Raw genomic sequence first — 23,787 nt, 5'->3', positions numbered from 1 at the left:
ACGTGTGTGCTGGGAACCAACCCCAGCGTCTCTGACAGAGCAGAACATGCTCTGGACTGTTGAGAAATCTCTCCAACCCCACACCCAGTTTTTGCATCTGACCCAGGTCCTTACATTTACATAGCAAAGCCCTTTTACCCACTGACCCATCTCCTTAACCTCTTCTGGGTGATCATTGTGTGCAATATAGACACTTGGATGTATAAACGTGCATAAGGGAATTACTAACCTCTTCAGAATGTAAAACTTGTTGGGGGTTTTTCTTTGTTTGGTCTGAAGAATGGATGGTAGTGGGAATATAAAGTGCACGAGTGACTCCAAAGTCAGAAGAACTAGGGTGATACTGAACTTGCCAGGATTGGTCATTAGAACATTCTCGTGAGCTCCCAGGTGTCCGAATCATTGATTCTCCATATTCAGTCTCTTCTGTGCTAACATTGTTGAGGGTCAGAGGTTTGGCAGTGAAGGAAACAGGCAAGCACTTGCCCTGTCAGAGTACATATCCTGAGCAGAAAGACAAAAGAAGTTAACTACATATATGAAAGAAGTACTGAGTACTCTGGAGAGAATTTAGGAGATGCCAGTGTTTGCAGAAGGGCCCGGTTTTCAGTACAGTGGTCAGAGACAGAATTAGGAGAAGATGGGGTGGTGTTTGAGTGCTGGTTATAGCAGTCAGAGGGGACTGAACATTGAGTATTGTGTTGCAGTGCAAACCCCTGAAGCAGCACGTGCCAGTGTTCTCCAGAAGGAGCCAGGAGGCCACAGTGGCTGCAGCACTGTGACCTGGATAGAGCCTGTGTGGGCCGGCAGATGCGGAGGTTGTAGAGCTTCAGAAGGGAGTGGTCTCACTATGCAGCACTGGGGAGGGAGAGCAGTGGGTGTTAAGGGAAAGAGTGAGGGATCCTCCTCGGGCTTAGATAATGCATCAGGAAGCCAGTGCAGCCAGTCCTGGCGTTGATGCGCCACCTTTAGAAAGTGGACATCAGTGGCCATTAAAAAGGCAGAGAAAGAATTGTGACCTACCTGTCACTAAGTAGCAAAGTACCCCCTCACGCTCTCATCCGATACCCCCTCCCCCCAACACACACACAGTCATGCCCTCATCATACCCCTTCCTCCTCCTCTGGTTTTCTGTTATCTCAGTTTTAGGTTCTTTTGCAGTGAGTACAACTGGGTAGGTTTGCTGGAGGAGAGGCACATGGTTAAACAGTCTGCTTACACTTCTTGTTCCCATTATCTGGAAGCCAGTTCATCTTTTTCTTAAAATAAATAAGTGTGTGTGTGTGTGTGTGTGTGTATTTTTCCACTTGTTTGTGACCATTTAAAATTTGGCCTGCAACTCAACCTTCTTCCTTTTTGTTTTTTAGTATATGTGCTGCTGAAGCGAGCACCCTTTTTGTTAATTGAAAAAAATTTGGTTTTCATACAATATATTTGGTCATAGTTTCCCTTTTTCCAACTCCTTTTAGATTCTCCCCACCTTCCCATTCCTCCAATTCCACACTCTATTCTTTTTCTCTTTAGAAAACAAAAATAAAAATTCAGAATTAAAAAACAAAAAAAGAAAAAGAAAACCAAAAGAAACAGACCTACATGAATACACACACACACACACACACACACACACACACACACAAAACTCGTAAGAACAGAAAATTGGAAACCATAATATACAAGCAAAAGACCAGTAGGATAAAAAATGCTCAGACAAAACAATAGGAGACAAAAAATCTACACACATGCCATTGAGTTCATTTGATGTTAGGCATAGCCTGCCCTTAAGTGTGGTTAAGATACTCATTCAGACTCAATTGGAATAAACTACGTTTTCTTTTGCAAGTAGATGTCCCTTTGAGTTAACTCCTGGGTCAGGGTTAGGAGCCCATGCACCCTTTCCCACTTAGGTGCTGGGCCATCTGGCTCAGACCTCTGCAGGCCCTGTGCATGCTGCCAGTCTGCGAGTTCATGTGTGCATCAGTCCTGCTGTGTCTGGGAGGTTTTGTTTTCTTGGTGTTATCCATCATCTCTGCCTCTCAACAGTCTTCCCTCTTCCTTTTCTCCATGTTCCCCTTCTCCCTAGGGGAGGGGCTTGATGAAGACATCCCATGTAGGTCTGTTACTCTCTGTGCCTGGTTCAGTTGTTGTAGGTCTGTGTCAGCTCTGCGCTACTGTGAGAGGAAGCTTTACTGATAAGGGCTGAGCAAGGCAGGAGGCATCAGGAGCCATGTCCTTGCTCCGGTCCTCTGGCAGAGCAGTAGTGTTTTGTTTTCCCCCAGGCCCACAGTGTATAGTCTCAGCTTCTCGGCTACCCGAGCAGTGTCTGTCAGGCACGGGTTCCATCTTGTGAGTGAGCGGGCCTGACCTCCAAGTAGAACATTGTTGGTTGCTCTCACAACGTGTGTGCTGCTGTTAAACTGGTACATCACGCAGGCAAGTCACTGTTGTAGACGGCAGGGATTGTAGCAGGGCTGGCGTTGACCCTTGCCCTCTGGTAGTGTGCAGGGTGTCTTCTAGTTCCATGAGCCCTGGTCAGTTGGTGAAGGTCTAGTTAGGCTCCGGCCTGACTTACCCGTGCTCAAGGAGATGTAAGTCCTTCAGCAGCAGGGCCTCACCTTTGTAAACTGAGATTTTAGAAAAGGGAAGATAGGTCTGGTAAAATGTTTTCAAACCATAATTTAAAATGCCTTTTGAGGGCTGGTGAGGCAGTTCATGCAGTAGAGGCGACTGTTGCCAGTCCCACAGCTTGACTTGGTCCCTAGGGCCCTCGGGCAGAAGGAGAAAACCAACTCTGACCAGCTGTCTGCTGACCTCTTCCGCCGTCACCCTCAGCCTCTTCTCCAGCCCTCGGTGTGAGAGCACACACAGAATTAAAATGGCCTTCACAGCAAACCGTTATCCCTCACTTGTCTGTGCGCTTCTGTCTGGCTTGGTAGTGTAGGGAAGATTAGTTTTGCTCCTCAGGTGGGGCTACTGAGTGTTAGTGCAGTTCTTCTGTTGTGCTGTTCTGTTTTATTTCATCCAACGGAATTCTGATTTGGAGGTATGTTAAGTAAAAATATTTATAGTACTCATATTCTTTCCTTTTTGAAGTTTTAGGACATCAATACTTTAAATAATTAAATACGTCTTCTTAAGAGTTTCATGCCAACGAGTGCTTTGTCCCCTAGTGACTATTCAAATAAGTAATCAGTAAGCTTTTGGCCCAATTGTGTTCTCAGAGTGTCATCATCTTGTCTTTGTACACTGTGCAGTGTTCATGAATGTGGTTCAAAGTGGGGAAGTAGGTGAGCGCCAGCCGCGTGCCCACGTGCTCTCTGCTCTAAGAGTTCTTCGTTTTGTCTTCTTGTTTGTTTGCTGTTTGTTTTAAATGAAAGAGGGTAATTTTTAATGACACTACTAATGAACTTTTTAAATGAAATTGACGTATTTCCCAGGGATGTTATGTTATCCCTTGTTTTGAGCTTTGGTATACTGGTGTACTCTCACACACACATTCTCCTGATATGACCAAATTAGTTGCTAAAATATTTATTGTAAAAGTCAGGAATTTTGTTTAAAAAGGAAGGAAAAAAAAATGACCTAACATCAACAAAAAGAACCCTAATAAACACAAGCAAAACCATGTCTCTCTAAGCACTTGGCTGTCTGCACAGCTCACACTTGTTGAATGAGCAGTAAAAGCTTATTCAGGGTCTTGTGGGCTGAGAATTTATTCGCACTGAGGCAGAATCTTGGCAAAGTTCTTATTTTGTTTACATAATCCGAGCCCTCAGAGGACAGGGGTTTGGTTGGGTCCTATGTCTGCTCAGAGCCCGTCTCTTCCAGACTCGGATTCTGCATCCGTCTGTGCTTCTGGGTGTGGCTTCACTCAGAATAGAAAAGGTGCTTCACTCAGAGTAGAAAACTCTGAACTTCCCCTTGTTCTCACAGTCTAAGGCCGACAGTCTTGAAGAGTTCTCAAGCATTTCCCCCCTTTATTCCAGGGCCCAGTTCAGCAGCACATACACTAAGATTGGGACCACACACAGACTAGGAAGTACTGTGCATTCGCAAGGTTCCATATTTTGATGTTGGAAAATCCCCCCATATTCATGGATAGGCAGAATTAACACTATGAAAGTACCATTCTTAGCTCCATACTGAGGAATGTTCCTGACTGCATAAAAAATACAAAAGCATAAGAGATCTCTGGAAGACATCTAACAGCCAGCACGAAGCAAAATTGAAAAGGCTGCCTGGGTCAGCAGTATTTAAACACAAGATAGATTCCAAGTCAGATGTTAAAAGGAATTAATTTTGTGGTGTATTTTAATTTTATGAGCTCTTGAATTTATACAAGAACCATAGAAAATAACTGCTCAGTTGAGTAACTCTTCTCACAGATATGCTCTATACATTGTATATTTGATAGAACCTGCTCTATAAAGTGACAGACTAATGTGAGATATAAAAAAAAAATCTTGAAGCTAAGGTTCTGCCCTAAGTTTGAAAAAGAAAATGAACTATGTAACTTAGGACCTGGAAAGACACATGATCCCTACTGCTGAAGAGTTCTTACCAGGGCAGAGTACTTCATGTAAGGTGATTAAAAAAAGTCTTTATGCTAAATAATAGATGTTTGCTTTTAAGGCTTAATAAATCAAATCTGTTTTAAGAAAAATTATTTTGAACATTCTGACCTTCGCGGTGTTACACTGGAGACTGGCAAAGGTTCAGTGAAATCAGAAGATCTCCTTCATTACCATGGGCACTGTCAGGCACAGTGACAGAAGAGGTGTAAAGATGCCCGGTGGCCCTCACGCCTCATCAAGATTCCCATACTCTTCAGCCCAGGAGTCTGCCCATGGGAAATTCCCGAGGAACCTGAAATCTGTGATACTGTCATGACAAAACACTGGAACGACCTGAGTGTCCTTTAATAGGGAAGTCGGTCAATGGATTCTGCTACGCCCCACACTAGAACACCATGCTGCCGCTGTGGCTCACACAGCCTAGCGATTGTGCTTGTAACCATAGTTAGAATGTACCGAGGCAACACCTAAGTGTGACTGTTTGACTTGATGGTGATGTACATTGTGATGACATGCTGCCTATTTGTTTTGCTTTGCTTCTTTTCAAAGAGAAAATAGTCTAACTTTTTATATTCTCTGAAATACACGAAGGTTTTATAAGCATGACGGATTTAAGGTGAACACTATAAAGAAAATTGTTAAAAGTAGTTTGCCGGTAATTGCTTGTTCCATTTATTTTCAGAATTACATGGATTATTTATCCCGACTCTATGAAAGAGAAATCAAAGATTTTTTTGAAGTTGCAAAGATGAAGATGACTGGAACCTCTAAAGAAAGCAAGAAGTTTGGTAAGCCTGGCCTTGGGCTCAGTATCTCCTATTGAGAGTCATCTTACTGAGATGTAACTCTGGGGCTTTTAAACAAGGTGGGGAAAACACGTAGAGCTGACTAGGCGGGCACCCGTCCGTGTGTTCTTCACGAGCTACGATTCTGTAGCAGGAGCTGGGCACATGCTGTGACTTGACCACTGTGCATAGGGAAAGCAGAGGTGACTCCGCGCAGGCAGCCTGGTAGAGAGGGTTAGACAAGGGTTAGACCAGAGACTGCTGAGGGTGTGGCTTCTGAGCCAGAAGCCTGTTGCAGGTGGTACCAGTCATTGCTCTCTACAGAGAAAGAACTAGGTCATTCCTGCCTTCCTGCTTCTCACTGGCTGCTCTGAATTTTAGAAAAGTGTTTTTTTTTCTCTCTCTCTCTCTCTGCCAAGGGTGTGTAAAAATATCAAAAAAAAATTCTCCCTTGTAATTGTGCCTGATTTTTCTAAAGCAAAATATTTGGGGCCTCTTGCTTTCTATTCCCTAACACTTAAAGGGCTAAGAGCAGTATTTGAGAGAGGAGCCAGTGAGAGTATCAGGCTAGGAAAGGACGTGCTGAGGCCACGTTCTGCTCTTGCATGTACGCATCTCTGGAGTTCTCTTTGGATGGAGTTCTGTGCCTAGTCAAGTCCAAACCTGGCCTTTACGGGCTCCATCGTGCACTCCTCGGTGTGTCTGCAGACTCCCTTTAGAACACTGAGTTTAGCATTGACTGTTGAAAGGAGCCTGTGCCCTAAGCACCTGCGGGAAGCAGGCAGCCGCGCTGAGCATTGCTGTCCTTAGATGTCCTCATTTGGGACTCACTGTATTAATTATTGTGACCTAGACATTGAAGTGGTTTGGGTTTCTCTGTTAACGTGCTATCCTTTGTAAAACACTGTCTTGGACAGCAGGCTTTTGAAAACAGAAATGCTAACTCACCCTAAAGGCTAACTGTTCTTAGACAGCAGTGTGTTCATATCCTTGTTGATGTTTCACTGTGGATATGCTGTGCCGTTCGGGAGAAAGAGCATACATAATATAATGCAGTTACATGTTTAATGTTTTCATGAAGTATATTTGTCATCACTTGTTAGTGTGCCATTTAATGCTGACAAATCTCTTCTGTATGTGAAAACAAGTTGGATACACATAAAGATAAATGAACTAAAACTACAACAGTATCTTTATATTATCATCATGTTATCTTAGAGCTAAGCCTTTTCTTTTCCTACCCTAAATTCTTAAATTATCTTGTTAAAATATTTTAATTTACATAATAAGGTTTAGAATGCATTTTATAATTTTAAAACAATGTTATAACAAAATGATAAATTTTCAATATTCTATTAAATATTGTTGGATAAGAGTAATTTTGATATTTCATCATAAAATTATAGTATCAGTTATTTTGTTATCAAATACAAGAGAAGAAAAATTACAGAGAGCAACAGCAGACTGTTCGTCTCTTGAGATCTGACTCATTAACATTTTAAAGTTACATTCAGATTAAACACATGTGACTTCAGAAATTCTGAATTTAGGAGGCTGGAGATTTTTCCCAAGAGTTCTTTTTCAATGATCCAGATTGCTTAAATGAATTTGAATAGTAATTATAATTAAAACTGAAACCCACACATTTGGAAAGTTAGCTTTTCAGTGACTCAGAGTTAATGATTCTAAATATAAGCGTCTGCTTTGAACTTGCTCTGGAAATCCCACAAAAGGACAAACATGATGTAATGGACATCATCAGGGGCAGGGGGGCTCTTGCTTTTTGAAAACTTGATTTTATCTTTAACATCACTTACTTCAAGAAAGTCAAAATAGGTTAAAGATGCCAAGAGGCTATCTCTTCTTTGTGAAGGATCTCTATATAAGTTATTCCCTCTTTTGATTAATAGTTTCACCTTGATATATTCAAGGGCTAGGCTTTTCCTCCTGGGTTGGTACTTTGATGGAATCTCCTGTCCTCTTCTCCAAATGCACTCAACGTGATGGAGGCAAAGGAAACTGAGTGATTATTTTTACAATTACTACTTTTACTGGTGTGTTTGTTTTTTCCTCACTTAAGATGGGTACCTTAAAGACAGATGTATCACTGGGGTAGCAAGTGCTTATACTTGGTCTCCAGCCTTGGTTTGGCGTATATATCTTAACTATAACAAAACAACTGAGTTATCTGTAAAGATACAGGAGGCTTTAGTTCCCTTGTATATATAATTACATAATTATAATGTTCCCATTTAATATTGTAAAATCTTTAAAGAAGTGCCTAAAATCATCTTATCACTGCTCCTCACTCTAGCTAAGTGAGCTTTTGATTCCCAACGTAGTTGAATGCAAGACTGGATTCTGTACTGAAACTGCAGCAGTGAGCGCAGGCCCCACCCACTGCTGCTACTGTGTTTGTCACCTACTGGAGATGACTTAACGATACTTAGGACATGACAGGAGCATATGATGCTCAGGAAGAGTCTAGAATGTTGTAACTAATAAGCAGTACTGGTAACTAGTCATGATCGTCTGCTTGGAAACAAAAACCATTAGTCTGCCGTGTGCAGGCGAGCATACAGAGACACAAGAGGGCGCGGGCAGTGGCACTCACTTCAGTGGATGCCAGCGGCACTGTGGTGTGCCATGCTAATGTCTCGGCTGCAGGGAAGGAAGGTGGGAATAAAGCCATCTCAGGGCTTTTGCCTCCTGTGGCCTGGCCCCTGCCAGCTGACACACCGGGCTCTGTTTAAGATGGTCTTAGGTGACGGTTTATTCTTTAATCATATTATGTGATTTATTTCTCACCTTTCACCTTATCTTCTGAGTGAGTTCAGAACATTTCACAGCATAAGCTCTGAAGTTGATCTATAGATACTGTGCAGAATAGTTTGAGAATAAAAGTAATGCCAGATGACCATAATGGAGTCCCAGCTTCCCTAGCGCTTCTGTCCTCAGCCTCACTCTTGTACACAGCTCCTGATGCCTGTGTTCCCACCTTTCAGTCTTCTGTGTACAGGCTGCTTACCAGGAAATTCAGTGTATATTTGATTTTAGTTTTAAAGCCCTACTTATATAATCTTTAGTAAATAAAGTAAAAGCTTAGTGTGCTGAAGGTTCCTTTCAGGGGCTTTCACAGTAAGATTCCCAGTATCTAAAGCTACCCCGTTATTCCTTACTGTATTAAATTACTTGAGCTTCATTTTTCTCTGGAAACACAGCCTTATGACCTTATTCTTTTAAACATAAGTGTACCAACTAAAACAATAATCCCATACATATAAAAGGTTGGGGGAGAGGGTTTAAACATTGATATTCTTAAGTAACGTGAGTAGAAGTCCTACATTAAAAGTCTGTAAACTTGTTGTATGTTCTCGATAGTTGCTGAGTGACTACACGTGTGTGCACTTGTCCTTAGTTGGTGCTCACAGTTCTTTGCATGTGTCTTTTAAACTAGAGCTTTAACTGCCTCTTGTGCATGATTTGTGCAAACTGCAGTTTATTAACTTGTCTTTGTCTTTGATGCTTGCAACCTAATCCATCACAGCTACACTGCCTCGAAAAGAAAGTGCTGTCAAACAGGAAACAGAGAGTGAGTATGCTTACTGGGCTAGTAGGCACTCAGTGCATGTGGTTACTGTCTAGCTGGTAGCTCTTTGTCTTGAAAAACATTAATAGCAGATATGTTGATTGCACCGAATGGCCAGGTATTGGAGAAAAGAAACCCAGCATGGTGGTTGTCTGTACATCCAAGAAATAAGTGGCGTGGTTACAGTTACATAGCAAGGAGGGAAAGCGTTGCTGTCAGAAAAGCATTTGTGTTACAGGCTATGTTTAGAAGAACTGTAAGTTACTCTAGGGGCACTGGAGGGAGGGCTCAGCAGTTAGGAGCACTCACTGCTCTCTGAGAGCACTCACCTCAGGTGGCTCCTAGCCACCTGTAACTCTAGCTCCATGGGATCCCATACCGCTGGCGCGCGCGCGCGCGCGCGCACACACACACACACACACACACAATTCAAAGTAATAATATAGCTATATTCTTGAAAAAAAATCTTAGCAGTCTGGCAGTGGTTTGTATACTGAGACCAAAGCTTGAATTGCCCCTATTATAACTATTTTTCCATTCTGCCCATTAGTAACTAGTACAAATTAACTGAGCAGTAGTCAAGAACTGTGGGGTTTTTCAGGTGTTTCCTTGATTCTGAATCTAAACATTATATGTTCTTCTAAGAATGAGCCATTAATTAATTCCATAGTGTGGGTTTCTAGAGTAAGGATCATAGTAAATTTAATCATAAATGATGGACTTCTTGAGGAAATTTTTCAAGGAGTAATATGTGGCTCCCCTTAACCTTGGCATTTAGGATAGAGATGATTGATACTTAGCTATAGGTTTTCTTTAGGACTATCACAGGGTTGTGTCAGCCTTAGTGTTAGCACAGCACTCAGTGACCCTCATCTGTGTTCCTGCCCCATCTGCTTTAGCTTAGCACCATAGCTCTTCCTTTAGGATGGGATGGGTGTAGACTGTGCAGTCAGTCAGGTCCTTCCCATCCTAGTCCATAGCTACTTGTAGTTTTCCTTCCATTTACAGTATTCCCTACAGTAGGAACCAGTGTACTGCAGTACACTGCAAAACGTGTAGTAGACTCTGAGCCCTGGAAGACCAAGACTAGAAGGTGGCCCTGGGGCGGTTGTAGGTCTTTATTCATGAAACACAGCTTTCAAAGTAATATTGTTTCTTAGGTCTCCATGGAAGCTCTGGGAAACTCACTGGATCAACTTCTAGTCTGAATAAACTCAGCGTTCAGAGCTCGGGCAGTCGCAGGTCACAGTCGTCCTCCCTGCTGGACATGGGGAACATGTCCGCCTCAGACCTCGACGTGGCTGACAGAACCAAGTTTGATAAGGTGAAATAACAGGCAATTGTGCACATTAAGATTGTGAGTGCCTCAAGTGTGTTTTCAGAGATGCAGGCTCTGAGACACTTTATAAGTGTCCTTCCGATTCTGATTTGAATGTGAAAATAAAAATCCCAGTCAAAAGAGCAACTAAATATGAATATCAATTCAGTAACATAAAAGATTCATTGGCATGTGCTTGTTAGAAATATGATGTGCAAATAAAATCACAACTAAGTTGTTTGAGGAATGACAGAATCCAGAATTTGAAGAAACAGCTTCGCTGCCAGCTGCCAAGCCTCAAGTAAGTTTCAGTGTGTCTTCCTCCTTCCAGATGTGAAGTGAATGACTGAGTTTCCTTCTGGTCTGTTCCACTCTGATATTTATTACTCTGTCAGTCTTGGGAGAGTTTGTCTTTGGCACATTGTGGGATCCTAGACCTAGGAGATTATTTATTCAATGACCTGTGTCCTTGCCGAAGAGTGAACTAAATGTGGAGTGTTGTTCAAGAGTCCATACAGTTCTATCATCTTTGGTTGCTTGGTTTCCTGCAGATCTTTGAACAGGTGCTGAGTGAGCTGGAGCCACTGTGTCTGGCAGAACAGGACTTCATAAGTAAATTTTTCAAACTCCAGCAACATCAAAACATGTCTGCATCAGTGGTATGCCTTACTTTCTTTGGACAGTATCTAGTCTGTAATGTAATTAACCTAGTTAGTTACTTTTGTGGTCTTGGTTCACAATTCCAGTATCCTAACAGAAAAGGGAAGGATTTGCAGTGAATCAATCTTGAAGTATTTTGTTATTCACAAAATATGGAAAACAGGAAAGTAGTTGATGTTAGATTTCTAGTATTCCAGAATTCTAAAGCTGACAGCCTCTAAATTAATAAGATAGAAAATGTCTGCATTTCTTCTGTAGAGAACATCATTCAAAAGGCAATTTTAATCAGGATGTGTTACTATGTTGGTCTTTCATTGCATGCAAATATTTTTTCAGACTGAAGCAGAAGACCTGGATGGGGGCTCATTGTCTCGCCAGCACAGCTCTGGCACCCTGCTGCCTGTGTCCTCTGAGTATGTATTTATTACTGTGTATATTCTGGAAAACATAGACTTAAATTGAGGCATAAGGAAGTATGTCTCATTGACTCTCAGTAGCCTGCTGACCTACACAGACCTGTGTGCTATACTGGTTATGCCTCTGTTGCTATGCTGAGGGAAATCCCTGAGGGAAGCCAAGAGTTTATTTTGGCCTGCAGCTCAGGTGGGGAAATCAAGGTGGCAGGAACTTGAAGCATGTGGTCGTATTCCATCACTTGTCAGGAAGAGCAGAGCAATGAATGCCTGTGTTTAGCTCACTTTCTCCTTTGTATAGTCCAACATCTAGCCCAGGCAATGGTGCCACCCTTAGTAGGCAGATCTTCCTACCTCAACTAACAGAATCAAGATAACGCCCACCCCCACCCCCACCCCTACCCCCAGGCAGTCCAGAAGTGATGTAGCATAGATAATCTTTCACAGATAGACTTGGAGGCTTGTCTCCTGGGTGATTCTAGATCTTGTAGGGTTGACAATGAGCACTAATGGCCGGCAGTGGTGGCGGCACGCCTTTAATCCCAGCACTTGGGAGGCAGAGGCAGGCGAATTTCTGAGTTTGAGGCCAGCTTGGTCTACAGAGTGAGTTCCAGGACAGCCAGGGCTACACAGAGAAACCCTGTCTCGAAAACAAACAAACAAACAAACAAACAAAAAACCGACAATGAGCACTAATCACCACATGCGCTCACTGTCTTATTAGGAAATGATATTGGTCCTGCACTGTGTCTGGTCATCATAGGTGGATTAGCCAGTGCTAGTGTTTGCTGCCAGAAAGAAGCCTTCACACTGTAGTGGACTTCTTAGCCGTAGAAAAGCCTGGTTCAGTGCCCAGCTTTGCAAATTGAAGCAAAGCTAATCAGAATGATATTCAAAACTGCTATAGAATGGTTTGTTACAGTTTGATACTTTTACTTGCAGTACCAATGTTTAGCTGTGTTTTTATATAGTACATTACAGTCACAGTTAAAGGTGAACTCATCCAAAGTTTATACTAACTACATGTTTTTTCATGCTTTCTGAACAGGAAAGATATGATTCGCCAGATGATGATCAAAATATTCCGTTGCATTGAACCAGAACTGAACAACCTAATTGCATTAGGAGACAAAGTAGATAGCTTCAATTCCCTGTACATGCTGGTCAAAATGAGTCACCACGTGTGGACTGCACAGAACGTGGACCCAGCATCTTTTCTAAGTACTACATTAGGAAATGTTTTGGTGACTGTGAAGAGGAACTTTGACAAATGCATCGTAAGTTAAAAAAATTAAAAATAAGTAATGCAAAATGGCTAATGTTTATGACCGCAGAGCTGTGAACCTGGGAGTTGGCACTTGCCCGCTGGAACAGACTAAGACTCAGAGTCTGATGACAGCTGCTGCCTGAGTGACCCTCTGGGCTCCTCATGACACAGGATACTCATCTGTGACTTGTGATCTAATGAAGCAGTTGAAAGACATTTGGATTTATTTCTATTTTAATACGTTCTAGTAAAATTAAAATTAACTTATTTTAAATGATGACTTTACATTATTTTAATTTTATTTAATAGTATACAAGGTCCAATAATCATACTTCTTTCTTCTAAAAGCCAGTTGCTGTGCATGATGGTGCATGGCTTCAGTCCCAGCACCCCAAGGCCGAGGCAGGCGCATCTCCTGAGTTCATGTCAGCCTAGTCTACCTGTAGAGTTCCAGGACAGCCAGAACTACACAGAGAGACACGTTGCTAATAACTTCTTCCAGTCATGGGGTCTTCTCCTCATAAGAAACAGCATAAAAAGCTTTCTTGTTCCTGTTAGACTTTGGCAGTTATAGGAATTAATTGGGCTAAGCCCAGCTCTTTAAAACACTTTCATTTTATTCATGTATATTTGGATTTTTATCATTTGACTGTTTCTCTCATATAGCCTATAAGTTATATCTACTCTTAAATATTCATAGTATAATGGCAGGTGAAATATTAAGGGCAATCAAAACCTATGCCATTTTTTTACACTTAAGAAAGTAGCACTCAGGGCTGGAAAGATGGCTCAGTGGTTAAGAACGCTGACTGCTCTTCCAGAGGTTCTGAGTTCAATTCCCAGCAACCACATGGTGGCTCGCAACCATCTGTAATGGAGTCAGATGCCCTCTTCTGGTGTGTCTGAAGACAGGTCTAGTGTACTCACATGCATAAAATAAATAATACTTTTTAAGAAGAAAATAAAAAAGAAAATAGCACTCTCTGAATTGGGAGTGTATTTCAGTAGTAATAGCTTGCCTAGCATGTGTGAGGCTCTGGGCAACACCCCAGCACCCCTCCACACACCCTCTTGGTAACTGGGAGCTTCTTACTCTAGGAAGCTATTTGAAGGAGAAAGAAGAGCTAAGAAAGGTTGGATGGGACTGGAGAGATGGCTCAGCGGTTAAGAGCACTCACTGACTGCTCTTCCAGAGGTCCTGAGTTCAAATCCCAGTAACCACACGGTGGCTCACAACCATCTACATGAGATCTGATGCCCTCTTCTGGTGTGCCTGAAGACAGCTACAGTGTGCTTATATATAATAAATAAATAAAATCTTTTAAAAAAGAAAGGTTGGATGACAGAGTGAGCAACACAGTTGAAAGTCATTACGGACTGTCCATCTCTGTCAGCCTGGCTGAGGATAAGTGCTTTGTGCTGTTAGCCTGTGTAATTCACAGCAGTCTGGCCCAGGCCTGAGCAGTTTGTACTGTCCTTCTGAGCCACACACCTGGGGCGGGGCATGTGGAAGAGGCAAAGTTACTTTGCCGAGTCAGCAGTTAGAAAGTGGCCAAGCTGCCAGGCAGACCACGAGGCCCGGTGGCAACACTGCAGCCCCCTACGCCTCCTCAGTCTGACCTAACATTGCATGCTTGGTTATACTGATGAGATGGAGCATTTAGGAGAAGCCAGGGTCATTGACAGAGCTCACAGAGCTTTTTACCCCAACACATGCTATCTAGAAATTACTGTCTGATCCTTTGGTCCAGACAGCATGTGGCTTTTCTGCTTATTTTTCCCAAACCTCAAAACTGAAATTTTAGGTAGGATCGGAAGTGATTTGACCAAGTAATTATGTGAGAGGACCTAGACTCCCTTGAGAAGTACATAGAATTGTAACTTGATTCTGTAGATCTTTCTGGACCCTGATGGCTGGAGTCTCAGAATGATGAAACACAACTCTATAATAGAAATCTGTGTCCTCCTCCTGGTCTTGGTACACACCCACCACACCACACCACACCCCATAGAAAATTTGTTGTCTTACTCAGAGTTCTAGATGAGCAGGAATTGGAAATGGTTACACTTTCCCAACTTAACCACAGGGCCACCAAAAAGATAAACTAGGGACGTCCTCCGCGGGGCCCAGGCCTTGGCTCTGCTCCAGCCTTAGTGCACACCTGCCCTGTCCCTGCCTTTCACGAATGATAGGGATATAAACTGCTTCTTGTCGGAACACAGACTTGAAGTTTAAAATCCTTGATTGAATCATATTTTAAATAAATTTAATTTTTCTCCTTTTCTTTTCTAAATAAAATACTCCCGAGTGTTTCTATTCTGGAGGATTGGTTTGCTTCAGGATCCTCGCCAGTTACAGTTCTGAGCAGGCCTCTAGAATGCCCTGGGCACTGGTGTGTGCATGTGGTCCCATCTGTTTTCTAAGTTGCTTGGCTTTTTTCTCTCCCCTTGCTCTCTGCCTAACTTTAGAGTAACCAAATAAGACAAATGGAAGAAGTAAAGATCTCAAAGAAAAGTAAAGTAGGAATTCTTCCATTTGTTGCTGAATTTGAAGAATTTGCTGGACTAGCAGAATCAATTTTCAAAAATGCTGAACGCCGTGGTGATCTGGACAAAGCATACACCAAATTAATCAGAGGAGTGTTTATTAATGGTGAGTTTTTATGGTTTTGTTCTAAGGAATGTTGTGTCTCTTTTCATTGTTTCTGGACAACTGAAGCTGGGTATAGACATGCTAACTATTTTCAGGAGTCTGTAGTGCAGATGGATCTTAATAAACTCTATTAGTTATTAATAGTAACCTAGCCAGCCCCAGTAATCAAGGCAGAGTCCTATGGATTCATTTAATTGGCTTTAGCACAATTATTGGGAAGTCCCCCTGATTTATCATTCTAACGCTAGACTGTTAATTCCCGGGCTTTGCTCCCTGAGTACACGCTGCTTGGGTCTTGCTGGGATTATTTCTGCTCCATCAGTCTGTCCTGGGGCGTTTCACTCGGGCATGTGCTCCTGGTCTATCAAGTCTAATGGAAACCTCTTGTTCTCTCCCTTCTTCTTCCTCTTCTCTCCTTCTTCCCCCCTCTCCTTCCCCCTCTCTCCTCCTGGTCCCCACCTGGGATGCCCAGTCCAGTAACTGAAACTGCACCTCTTTCTGTTTTCCCCAGTAATTGGCTGTAGCTATTTTTATTTAACCAATAGCTTTAAATTGGGGAGCAAGGTTTACTTAGCATCACTTGGTATAATTGAGGATCTCCAGCCGGATCTTGGGGACCGGTATTTAGCATTTGAATACATAGCAGCACCAGAATCAGCCCCCAACATTGTATCTTTTTAGGCTGTATGAAATTGAGCATCTCTTAAATGTGAAAACTATGCAGCTCCTACCCTGACTGACATATTAGGGCCTTATTACTATGCAGAATTGAAGACCATTTTTTAAATGGACAAAATGACCTCCTGGGATACATATGCATTTTAACAAGGATCTTCTGAAGGTGATAGGGATGTCGGCATTCCGTAGAGGTCAGTTCACTTAAGCCTCAGGTTTTTATCTGTTAGGTTCCACAGGGTGATTAGTACTATGGACAGAACTGTGTGAGAGTCTACTCAGGAACATTTTGAAAGGAGATCAAGGGGATACAAACTGGAAAATAAGTTAAAGTATCACTATTTGTGGATGTTATAATAGTATTCGTAAGTAACCCCAAAAATTTTGCCAGAGAACTCCTACAGCTAATAAACACCTTCAGCAAAGTAGTGGGATACAAAATTAACTCAAAGAAATCAGTAGCCCTCCTTTATACAAATAATAAACAGGCCAAGAAAATAATTAGGGAAACAACACCCTTCAAAATAGCCATGAATAATATAAAATATCTTGGTATAACTCTAACCAAACAAGTAAAAGATCTGTATGACAAGAACTTCAAGTCCCTGAAATTGAATCAGATCTCAGACGATGGAAAGACCTCCCATGCTCTTGGATCAATGGGATTAACATAGTGAAAGTGGCCATCGTACCAAAGACAATCTACAGATTCAATACAATCACCATTAAAATTCCATCACAATTTTTTATAGATCTTGAAAGAACAATTCTCAACTTTATATGGAAAACACCAGATAGCCAAAATAATCCTGAACAATAGAAGAACTTGGGGACGAGTTGCCATCCCTGGCCTCCAGCTGTACTACAGAGCAATATGATAAAAACGGCATGGTATTGGGACAGAAAGACGTTCTTTAATTTGAAACTATCTGATTACACTTAATGATTTCAATAGCAAAAATGAACAGGAAGTTGAATCATGTCATATCGCACATAACTTTTTTTTGTGAAAGCAAGCCTAAATCTTAGGATTGGGTGCTTGGTGTTTACGTGTTAAATAGTTTAGTTGGGGGAGTGGCAAGACTGCGCAGCAGAGTCAGAGCATCTACTGCCTTGCAGTTTCCAGAACCCACATCAGGTGGCTTACAACTGCTTGTAGCTCTGACTCGGGATCTGCCCTCTTCTGGCCTATATAGGTACTACACATACCCATAGAAAACTATGCAACAGACACATACATATGCCTAGGAAAAATAATTTTAATTGTCTTATTTGGTTCTAAAAATAAAATATGCTAATATACACTCACAGAAAACAGGCCTTTTTAAGTTAAGGGAGAAAGATTATTTGTAACACTTAATGTTTCTACTTAAATATTTTTTCCATGTCCCTCTCATATATAGTCACATTTTATGTGTATGGTTTTGTAATCTAAATTTTTTAGTGTAATTTTCCATACACTAGAACTGCTAAACGCCATAATCGATTCATTTTTGTCAGTTGACACAGATGCTGTCTTTGTTTTTTTCCCCCTTTTCCCCGTTGCTTTGTTAAACTAGTCAGATAAAAAAGCAACTTAAGAGAGAAAGATTTAATTTTAGCTCACAGTTCAAGGTACTGTCATGGCGGGGAAGTTAGATCATGAGAAGCTGGAAAGGGCTGTCACAGTACCTCTACAGTCGGAAGAAGGTAACACTGAATGCGAGGTGTTAGTGTTCAGTTCCCCTTCTCGATGCTTATATAGAGCCCCTGCCTAGGGGATGGCACCACCTACAGTGGGCAGCTCTGCCCGCCTCTGTTAATGTGATCACCCACTCGCCGCAGTGCTCCGAGGCCCATCTCACATCATTCTAGATTCTGCCAAGCTGACAATACTGACCATCACGGTGCCTGTGATCATTTTAATGACCATGAGGTTTCTGTATATCACTGTTTTCTTTCTGAATATGCCATTAGAATGGTTTAGTTTGTTTCCAGACAGAAATACAATTGGTTGTTCAAAGGTTGATGTATATATCAAGGCTTTATAAATTACGGTGCTAGTGTAGAGAGCTCGTGCCAGTTTAGTGCTTTGAGCATTGGGTGGAGGTTGAATTGCTCTGTGTCTCTGCAGTGCTGGATATTGCTACCAGGGGTCTTTGTGCCCCTTGCCGGCCAGCACAGTCTCGATGCACTCGCTCTGTTCATTGCGCTTCGTGGCTTGTTCACGGTGTCCTTGTAGGAGTTTTCAGGGTTTGTGTCACTTTGCCTCAACCCCTGTGTTTGAGTTATTCTTTAGAATGCCATGCTTTCACAAAACCTGATTTGTAACTAGATATATTTTTCTGGATGTTTATGATCCTGTTGATGCTTCTTATTTAAGTACCTGAGCACTTTAGAATCTACCCATGACGTGAATCATCTGTCCTAACATAGAGTTAGAATTCACAGTTCCTCCACTGACTTGAAAAGTCACCTTTACTCCACCCTGAATTTCCATATGTGCATGGTATTGTTTGAAGATGGCCCACTGTTTCAGGAGGCTGTGAGGACCTTGTAATGCAAAATGCTGTGTTTATCCTGAGTTATTTAGCTCGCCTCAGAGACATTTTCTTCCTTTTCTGCACTGATTTCAGTGGAGAAAGTAGCAAACGACAGCCAGAAGACGCCCAGGGACGTGGTCATGATGGAGAACTTCCACCATATTTTCGCAACGCTTTCTCGTCTGAAAATCTCATGTCTTGAAGCTGAGAAAAAGGAAGCCAAGCAGAAGTACACAGATCACCTTCAGTCTTACGTCATTTACTCTTTAGGGCAGCCCCTGGAAAAACTGAACGTAAATATATTTTTATTCCATGTTTTCCTGATTTTGAATCCTGCATCAGTTTACAGCAGAATAAATCTTCTGTGTACTGACACAGGAATGAGCACTGAAGGACGTGGCTGGGGAAGCTGCCAGCATCCAGGCCTTACAAATCCAAAACCTGATTTGTAACTAGATATATTTAGTAGATAGATGACATTACGTAGTTCCTTTTAATTTGTAAATTTGCAGCAGACACTCCTATAATCCTCACTGCCTGGAAGGCTGAAGCAAGAGGATTATAACCTATGTTCAGTGCCTGTGTGGGCAGCTTAGGAGAACTCTTTGTCTCAAAGTAAATAAATAATTTACAATTGAACAATGTTAAGAACTAAGATACTATTATTCCATTTTACAAATACAGAAACTTGAGGGTGAACTTTGACTGAGATCTTCCCAATTTTTTCCTCATAAATGGCCCACTTTTATGTAGTTGATGGGACAATTTTAAAAGCTTTGTAAAGATAAAAGAAGAGGACTGGAAATGGTTTGGGGGTAAGGTGCTTGCTGAGTTTCTAATGCCCTCAGAAAAGCACGCCCTAACCCTAGTTCAGGGGTGTAGCTAGGCAGGGGTGTAGCTAGGCAAGGGTGTAGCAAGGCAGGGGTGTAGCTAGGCAGATCTCAAGTGCTCGCTGGCAGCAAGTGTAGTCTGAAAAGTGAGTCCCAGGCTCGGTGAGAGCTTGCTTCAGTAAATAAGGTAGAGAAACAATTGAGGAAGGTTTCCTGTCAACCTCTGGCCTCCACACCTGCCCACCCACATTACACACACACACACACACAAACATATATACTAGTGTGCGTGTGTGTGCGTGTGTGTGTGTGTGTGTGTGTGTGTGTTGCACATTTTCTTTCATGTCTTGGGTCATCTCCCTGTGTAAATGATAAATTACAAAATTAAGAAATGATGGTTTTGCTGGTATAAGGGTCTGTGTTTGTAATTCCAACACACAGGAGGCTGAGATAGAGAGAAACCCTGAGTCTTTAACATTAAATAGCAAGTGTAGCATATGAGATTATAGTTTTGTGTGCCCACATTAAAGAAACAGAAGGTAGTCCAAATGTTCGCAGCAGTTGTCACTTGTAGCATGGAGATACATGACTAACGTTCATGTGCTTACATGCATTGAAAGTGGCTTTTCAGAAGTTCAGGTGACAATAAAGTGGTTCTTATCCATTCTTCCTTTCTGTTCCCTTGAAGCATTTCTTTGAAGGTGTTGAAGCCCGAGTAGCCCAGGGCATTCGGGAGGAGGAGGTGAGCTACCAGCTAGCATTCAACAAGCAAGAGCTTCGCAAAGTCATTAAAGAGTATCCTGGCAAGGAAGTGAAGAAGGGTCTGGACAACCTCTACAAGAAGGTTGACAAGCATTTATGTGAAGAGGAGAACTTACTTCAGGTGGGCGTCCCCAGGGCTCCTGGCCCTGCAGGCTGCCGCTGCTGTCACAGACCCCACACGTGCCCCAGTCGTGGTGCCTGAGAAAAGCCCTGAGAGGCTGAGGCCCAGGATCAGATCATCCTAGGCTACGTAGTGAGCTCACGGCCAACCTGGGCTACATACAGAGAAGCCAAACAAAAGTAAAATGAAGAGATGAGCATGCCGTTAGCACAGACGGGCCGGATGTAGGAAGGGATTCCGTATGTAACTGTGAGTCCCTGCTTTGATGGTTGTATTTCCCTAGGGTGCGGCGTGGCTGCTCTGGTGGCTGCGGTTTTGTGCCTTTTTTTTTTTTTTTTTTTGAGTAAGCTCAGTGTTGCTAGTATGGAGGGCTCTGGGCAGGGGTGGGGCTAGAAATGGACCTGGGTCCAGGGTCACATTCAGCTGTGTGATTTGGGCCAAGTTTCTTGAGTTCTGAGCTTCAAGTTGAAGCCCCTGGTGGGCAGTACTGTTGCTTCGGTTCTTAGATTAGAGAAGTGACTTTAGAGAGGTGGACCTAACATGGCAGCAGGCCTGACTCGTGTGCAGTGGGGCAGATTTGACAGAACAAAGCTGTGTTCTTTATAAACTTGGCCCAGAGATGGAGAATAATTTGTGATTTCCGCCTTGTAGAAGCGCTCACCCACGGTGCTATGTTAGTGTTCCCTTCCCAGAGAAAAGCCCTGCTCACGAGTGGCAGGTGTGATGCTCAGGGGAAGAAATGGCATGAGCTGAAATGGTGACACAAAGCAGAAGGTGTGGGGAAGTGACTGTGTTACATTGACAGGAATGGAGGACTGGGAAGGTTCAGTTGAAAAGCCCTGGAAGAGTGCATTCTGGGGTGCGATCATAGACACCCCCTTCCCCAGGCCCTCAGGAGACTAAATTACACTGTGCCGACACAGGGCAAAGCTCAGTGAATTTAAGCCCTGACATCGTTGTGGATGGAATTCTGTCTTGAAATCATCCACATGTCTGTCGCATGGCTAGGTGTATTATCATAGTTGCAGGTGGAGACCCTGGATCATCTTGGCTCCCTCCACAGTACCAAGCCACGCCCTATGCCATCAATTCTAGATAAACAGTTGAACCATGACTAAAATGGAACTTAAATGTTAAGTGTTACACTTCCTGAATGATGGTCCTGCTCCCACACGTAACTGCAGAGCTGCCTCTGGTGTGGATGGTAGAGTTTATGTGGTAACAGCGAGAGCACAGTACGCGCTTGCTCATGCCAGCCCTGGCCTCACCGTGCTCTGGATTACCCGCTTGCAGAACTCAGGAGGGAGGAGTGTTACTGTCCACACCGTGTTTACAGAGAGGAATCTGTGGCCCACAGGACCGATGGCACATACAGAGATGACAAGTGGAGGGACGAGGGCGTGGCGTCGGAGCGCATGTTCCTAACTGCCACGACAGACAGTCTTAGAGTCTGTCTCAAAACCTCTTCTTCTCCGTGTGTGATTATGCAATCATCCCCTCACCGTCTGCTTTCACTTTGTTTTGCAATAGGTGGTGTGGCACTCCATGCAAGATGAATTTATTCGCCAGTACAAGCACTTCGAGGGGTTGATAGCGCGCTGTTACCCTGGATCTGGAGTTACAATGGAATTCACTATTCAGGACATTCTGGATTACTGCTCCAGCATCGCACAGTCCCACTAAGCCTTAGGAAAGGGAACACAGAAGTGAGCATGCGTCCTCGTCCACAAACACTATGTTAAAAGTGAGCGAGCGCTTTGAGAAGCCAGACTCAAACGTTTCTGTTACAAATGTCAGATAACTGTGTGGTGCTCTGCTCCAGATATTTAAGTGCAAAGCAGCAGCCTGCGACTCGGTTTTTATTTGACCTCCAAGTGATGCACTTAAGCATTTATCTCATCATGAAAAGCCTTCAGCACTTTCCAGTGACGGGGCAGGACACTTTGCTTTACTGCCAGCTTCTTGTGTTTGCGAGTGGCTGTCCCCGGCGGAACAGTGGGAGTTCGTCAGCCCTCACTATCGGCCGGTTACTCACAAATCATGGAACTCTGAAAACACTGCACAGGATTGCTTTGTCCCCGTGTCTAACAAGTGTGCATTTGGGTAAGGGAGCTGATGTGGGAATCAGCTACCAGCCTGGATTTTAAGGATTATGTGACTCTGTATATTAAATAAAGGACATCATTAAAAGTTGATATTTGATAATATTGTTAGGTTTTATAAATCTTATATATAAAAGCAAATTCTTACAGAATCTGTATATCTGAATTAATTGTTAGGCCTCATACCACAGAACACTTAGAATTTTAACGATAAGAAAGATAATAGAATATTAAGATTAAGATATAACAGCATCAAAAATATTTAATATATTGCCGGGCAGTGGTGGTGCACGCCTTTAATCCTAGCACTTGGGAGGCAGAGGCAGGTGGATTTCTGAGTTCGAGGCCAGCCTGGTCTACAGAGTGAGTTCCAGGACAGCCAGGGCTACACAGAGAAACCCTGTCTCAAAAAAAACGAAAAAAAATTTTAATATTAGGACTATACTGAAACTTGTACTCTAGACTGAACAACCTAAATGTCCATCAGCAGTGGAATGGATGAATACAACTGTTCATCCCATCAAGAATGACATCAGAATGGAAATGGAGATGAGTGCCAGGGAACACATGTATGTGCTGGGTTTCTTTGAATATAAAACTTTAAAAACAAATTAAGCCATTGTGGCTTAGGGTTACAAGTGGAAAAGTGGGAGTTAATTGCAAAATTCTGGTAAAATAAGGCAGGAGCATAGAGGATTAAAAAGTCATGTGGTGTCATTCCAGCACTTAAGAGGCTAAGGCAGGAGGATTGCTGATTTGGGGCTTTTGCTTGGTTTACCTGTTGTCTCTGCAATCAGCTTGGCAGCTAAGGTCAAGGCTGCCTGTTAACTCATTGTCCATCGCACTCAACTGTTTATTAAGTAAGTCCTGACTTACACAGTAGAAACAGGCTAGTTCACAGGAGGGAAGCTTAGCGTGCCTGCGGTGTCAGACACAAACCAGGCCAAGGTTCCAGGTGGCTGGAGGCCAGCCTGCCCTGCCGAAAATCCAGCACTCTACGTGTGCTCTGAGCATTGTGGCCGGTGGCACACGCAGAGGTTCTGAACCTGGGAGTTGCCACCCCTTTGGCAAACCTCTATCTCTGAAAAATACTGGCATTACAATTCATAACAGTAGCAAAATTACAATCTTACAGTTAAGGAACTGATTCAGAGGGTCACAGCATGAGGAAGGCTGAGAACTATAGGACTGGGAATTCTTAGACATTGACCCTCAAGGAAGAAGAAATGTGGACATAGTTCTCACCCTATTGAGCAACCAGTGCAGGTTCGGTTTCCTCAAAGCCTGTGGGATGAATTGAATTCATGGAGGAACCTCCCAGGTGAATCATGTCTCCTATAAAATTCAGATATGTGCTCTTCAGGGGAAGGGCTGTCTGTGTATAGAGTGGTGTGGGGCTGCTCAGCCTCCTCACTAACAGACCTCTCCTTTGGCTGAGAGAGAAAGGCCCAACAAGTCTAACAAGCACAATTGGCACAAGCCATTGACTTTTCAACCTGTTATATGTTAAAATCATGGG

The 23,787-nt window shown here is 42.8% G+C and overlaps 1 protein-coding gene across 2 annotated transcripts in view; it reads left to right on the top strand.

Moving 5' to 3' along the window:
* The window catches only part of Exoc1 (exocyst complex component 1), a 43,839-nt gene extending 21,480 nt beyond the window's left edge, over window positions 1–22,359 (top strand). Inside the window, exons 10-19 of one of the 2 annotated variants that reach the window (XM_052198496.1) lie at window positions 5,254–5,359; window positions 8,904–8,948; window positions 10,106–10,269; window positions 10,815–10,922; window positions 11,260–11,336; window positions 12,385–12,613; window positions 15,073–15,256; window positions 18,547–18,746; window positions 19,972–20,166; window positions 21,697–22,359. In XM_052198496.1, the coding sequence (XP_052054456.1) occupies window positions 5,254–5,359; window positions 8,904–8,948; window positions 10,106–10,269; window positions 10,815–10,922; window positions 11,260–11,336; window positions 12,385–12,613; window positions 15,073–15,256; window positions 18,547–18,746; window positions 19,972–20,166; window positions 21,697–21,849 (1,461 nt within the window). In that variant the 3' untranslated portion in view covers window positions 21,850–22,359. The remainder of the gene's footprint in view (window positions 1–5,253; window positions 5,360–8,903; window positions 8,949–10,105; window positions 10,270–10,814; window positions 10,923–11,259; window positions 11,337–12,384; window positions 12,614–15,072; window positions 15,257–18,546; window positions 18,747–19,971; window positions 20,167–21,696) is intronic. The other variant, XM_052198497.1, reaches the window with a different exon arrangement.
* Window positions 22,360–23,787: the final 1,428 nt, after the last annotated feature.

The sequence above is a fragment of the Apodemus sylvaticus genome, chromosome 11 (genome assembly GCF_947179515.1).
Source record: "Apodemus sylvaticus chromosome 11, mApoSyl1.1, whole genome shotgun sequence".
NCBI classification, from domain to species: Eukaryota; Metazoa; Chordata; class Mammalia; order Rodentia; family Muridae; genus Apodemus; species Apodemus sylvaticus.
The sequence above is the reverse complement of the archived record's forward strand: the minus strand, read 5'-3'. Positions and strand labels throughout refer to the sequence as shown.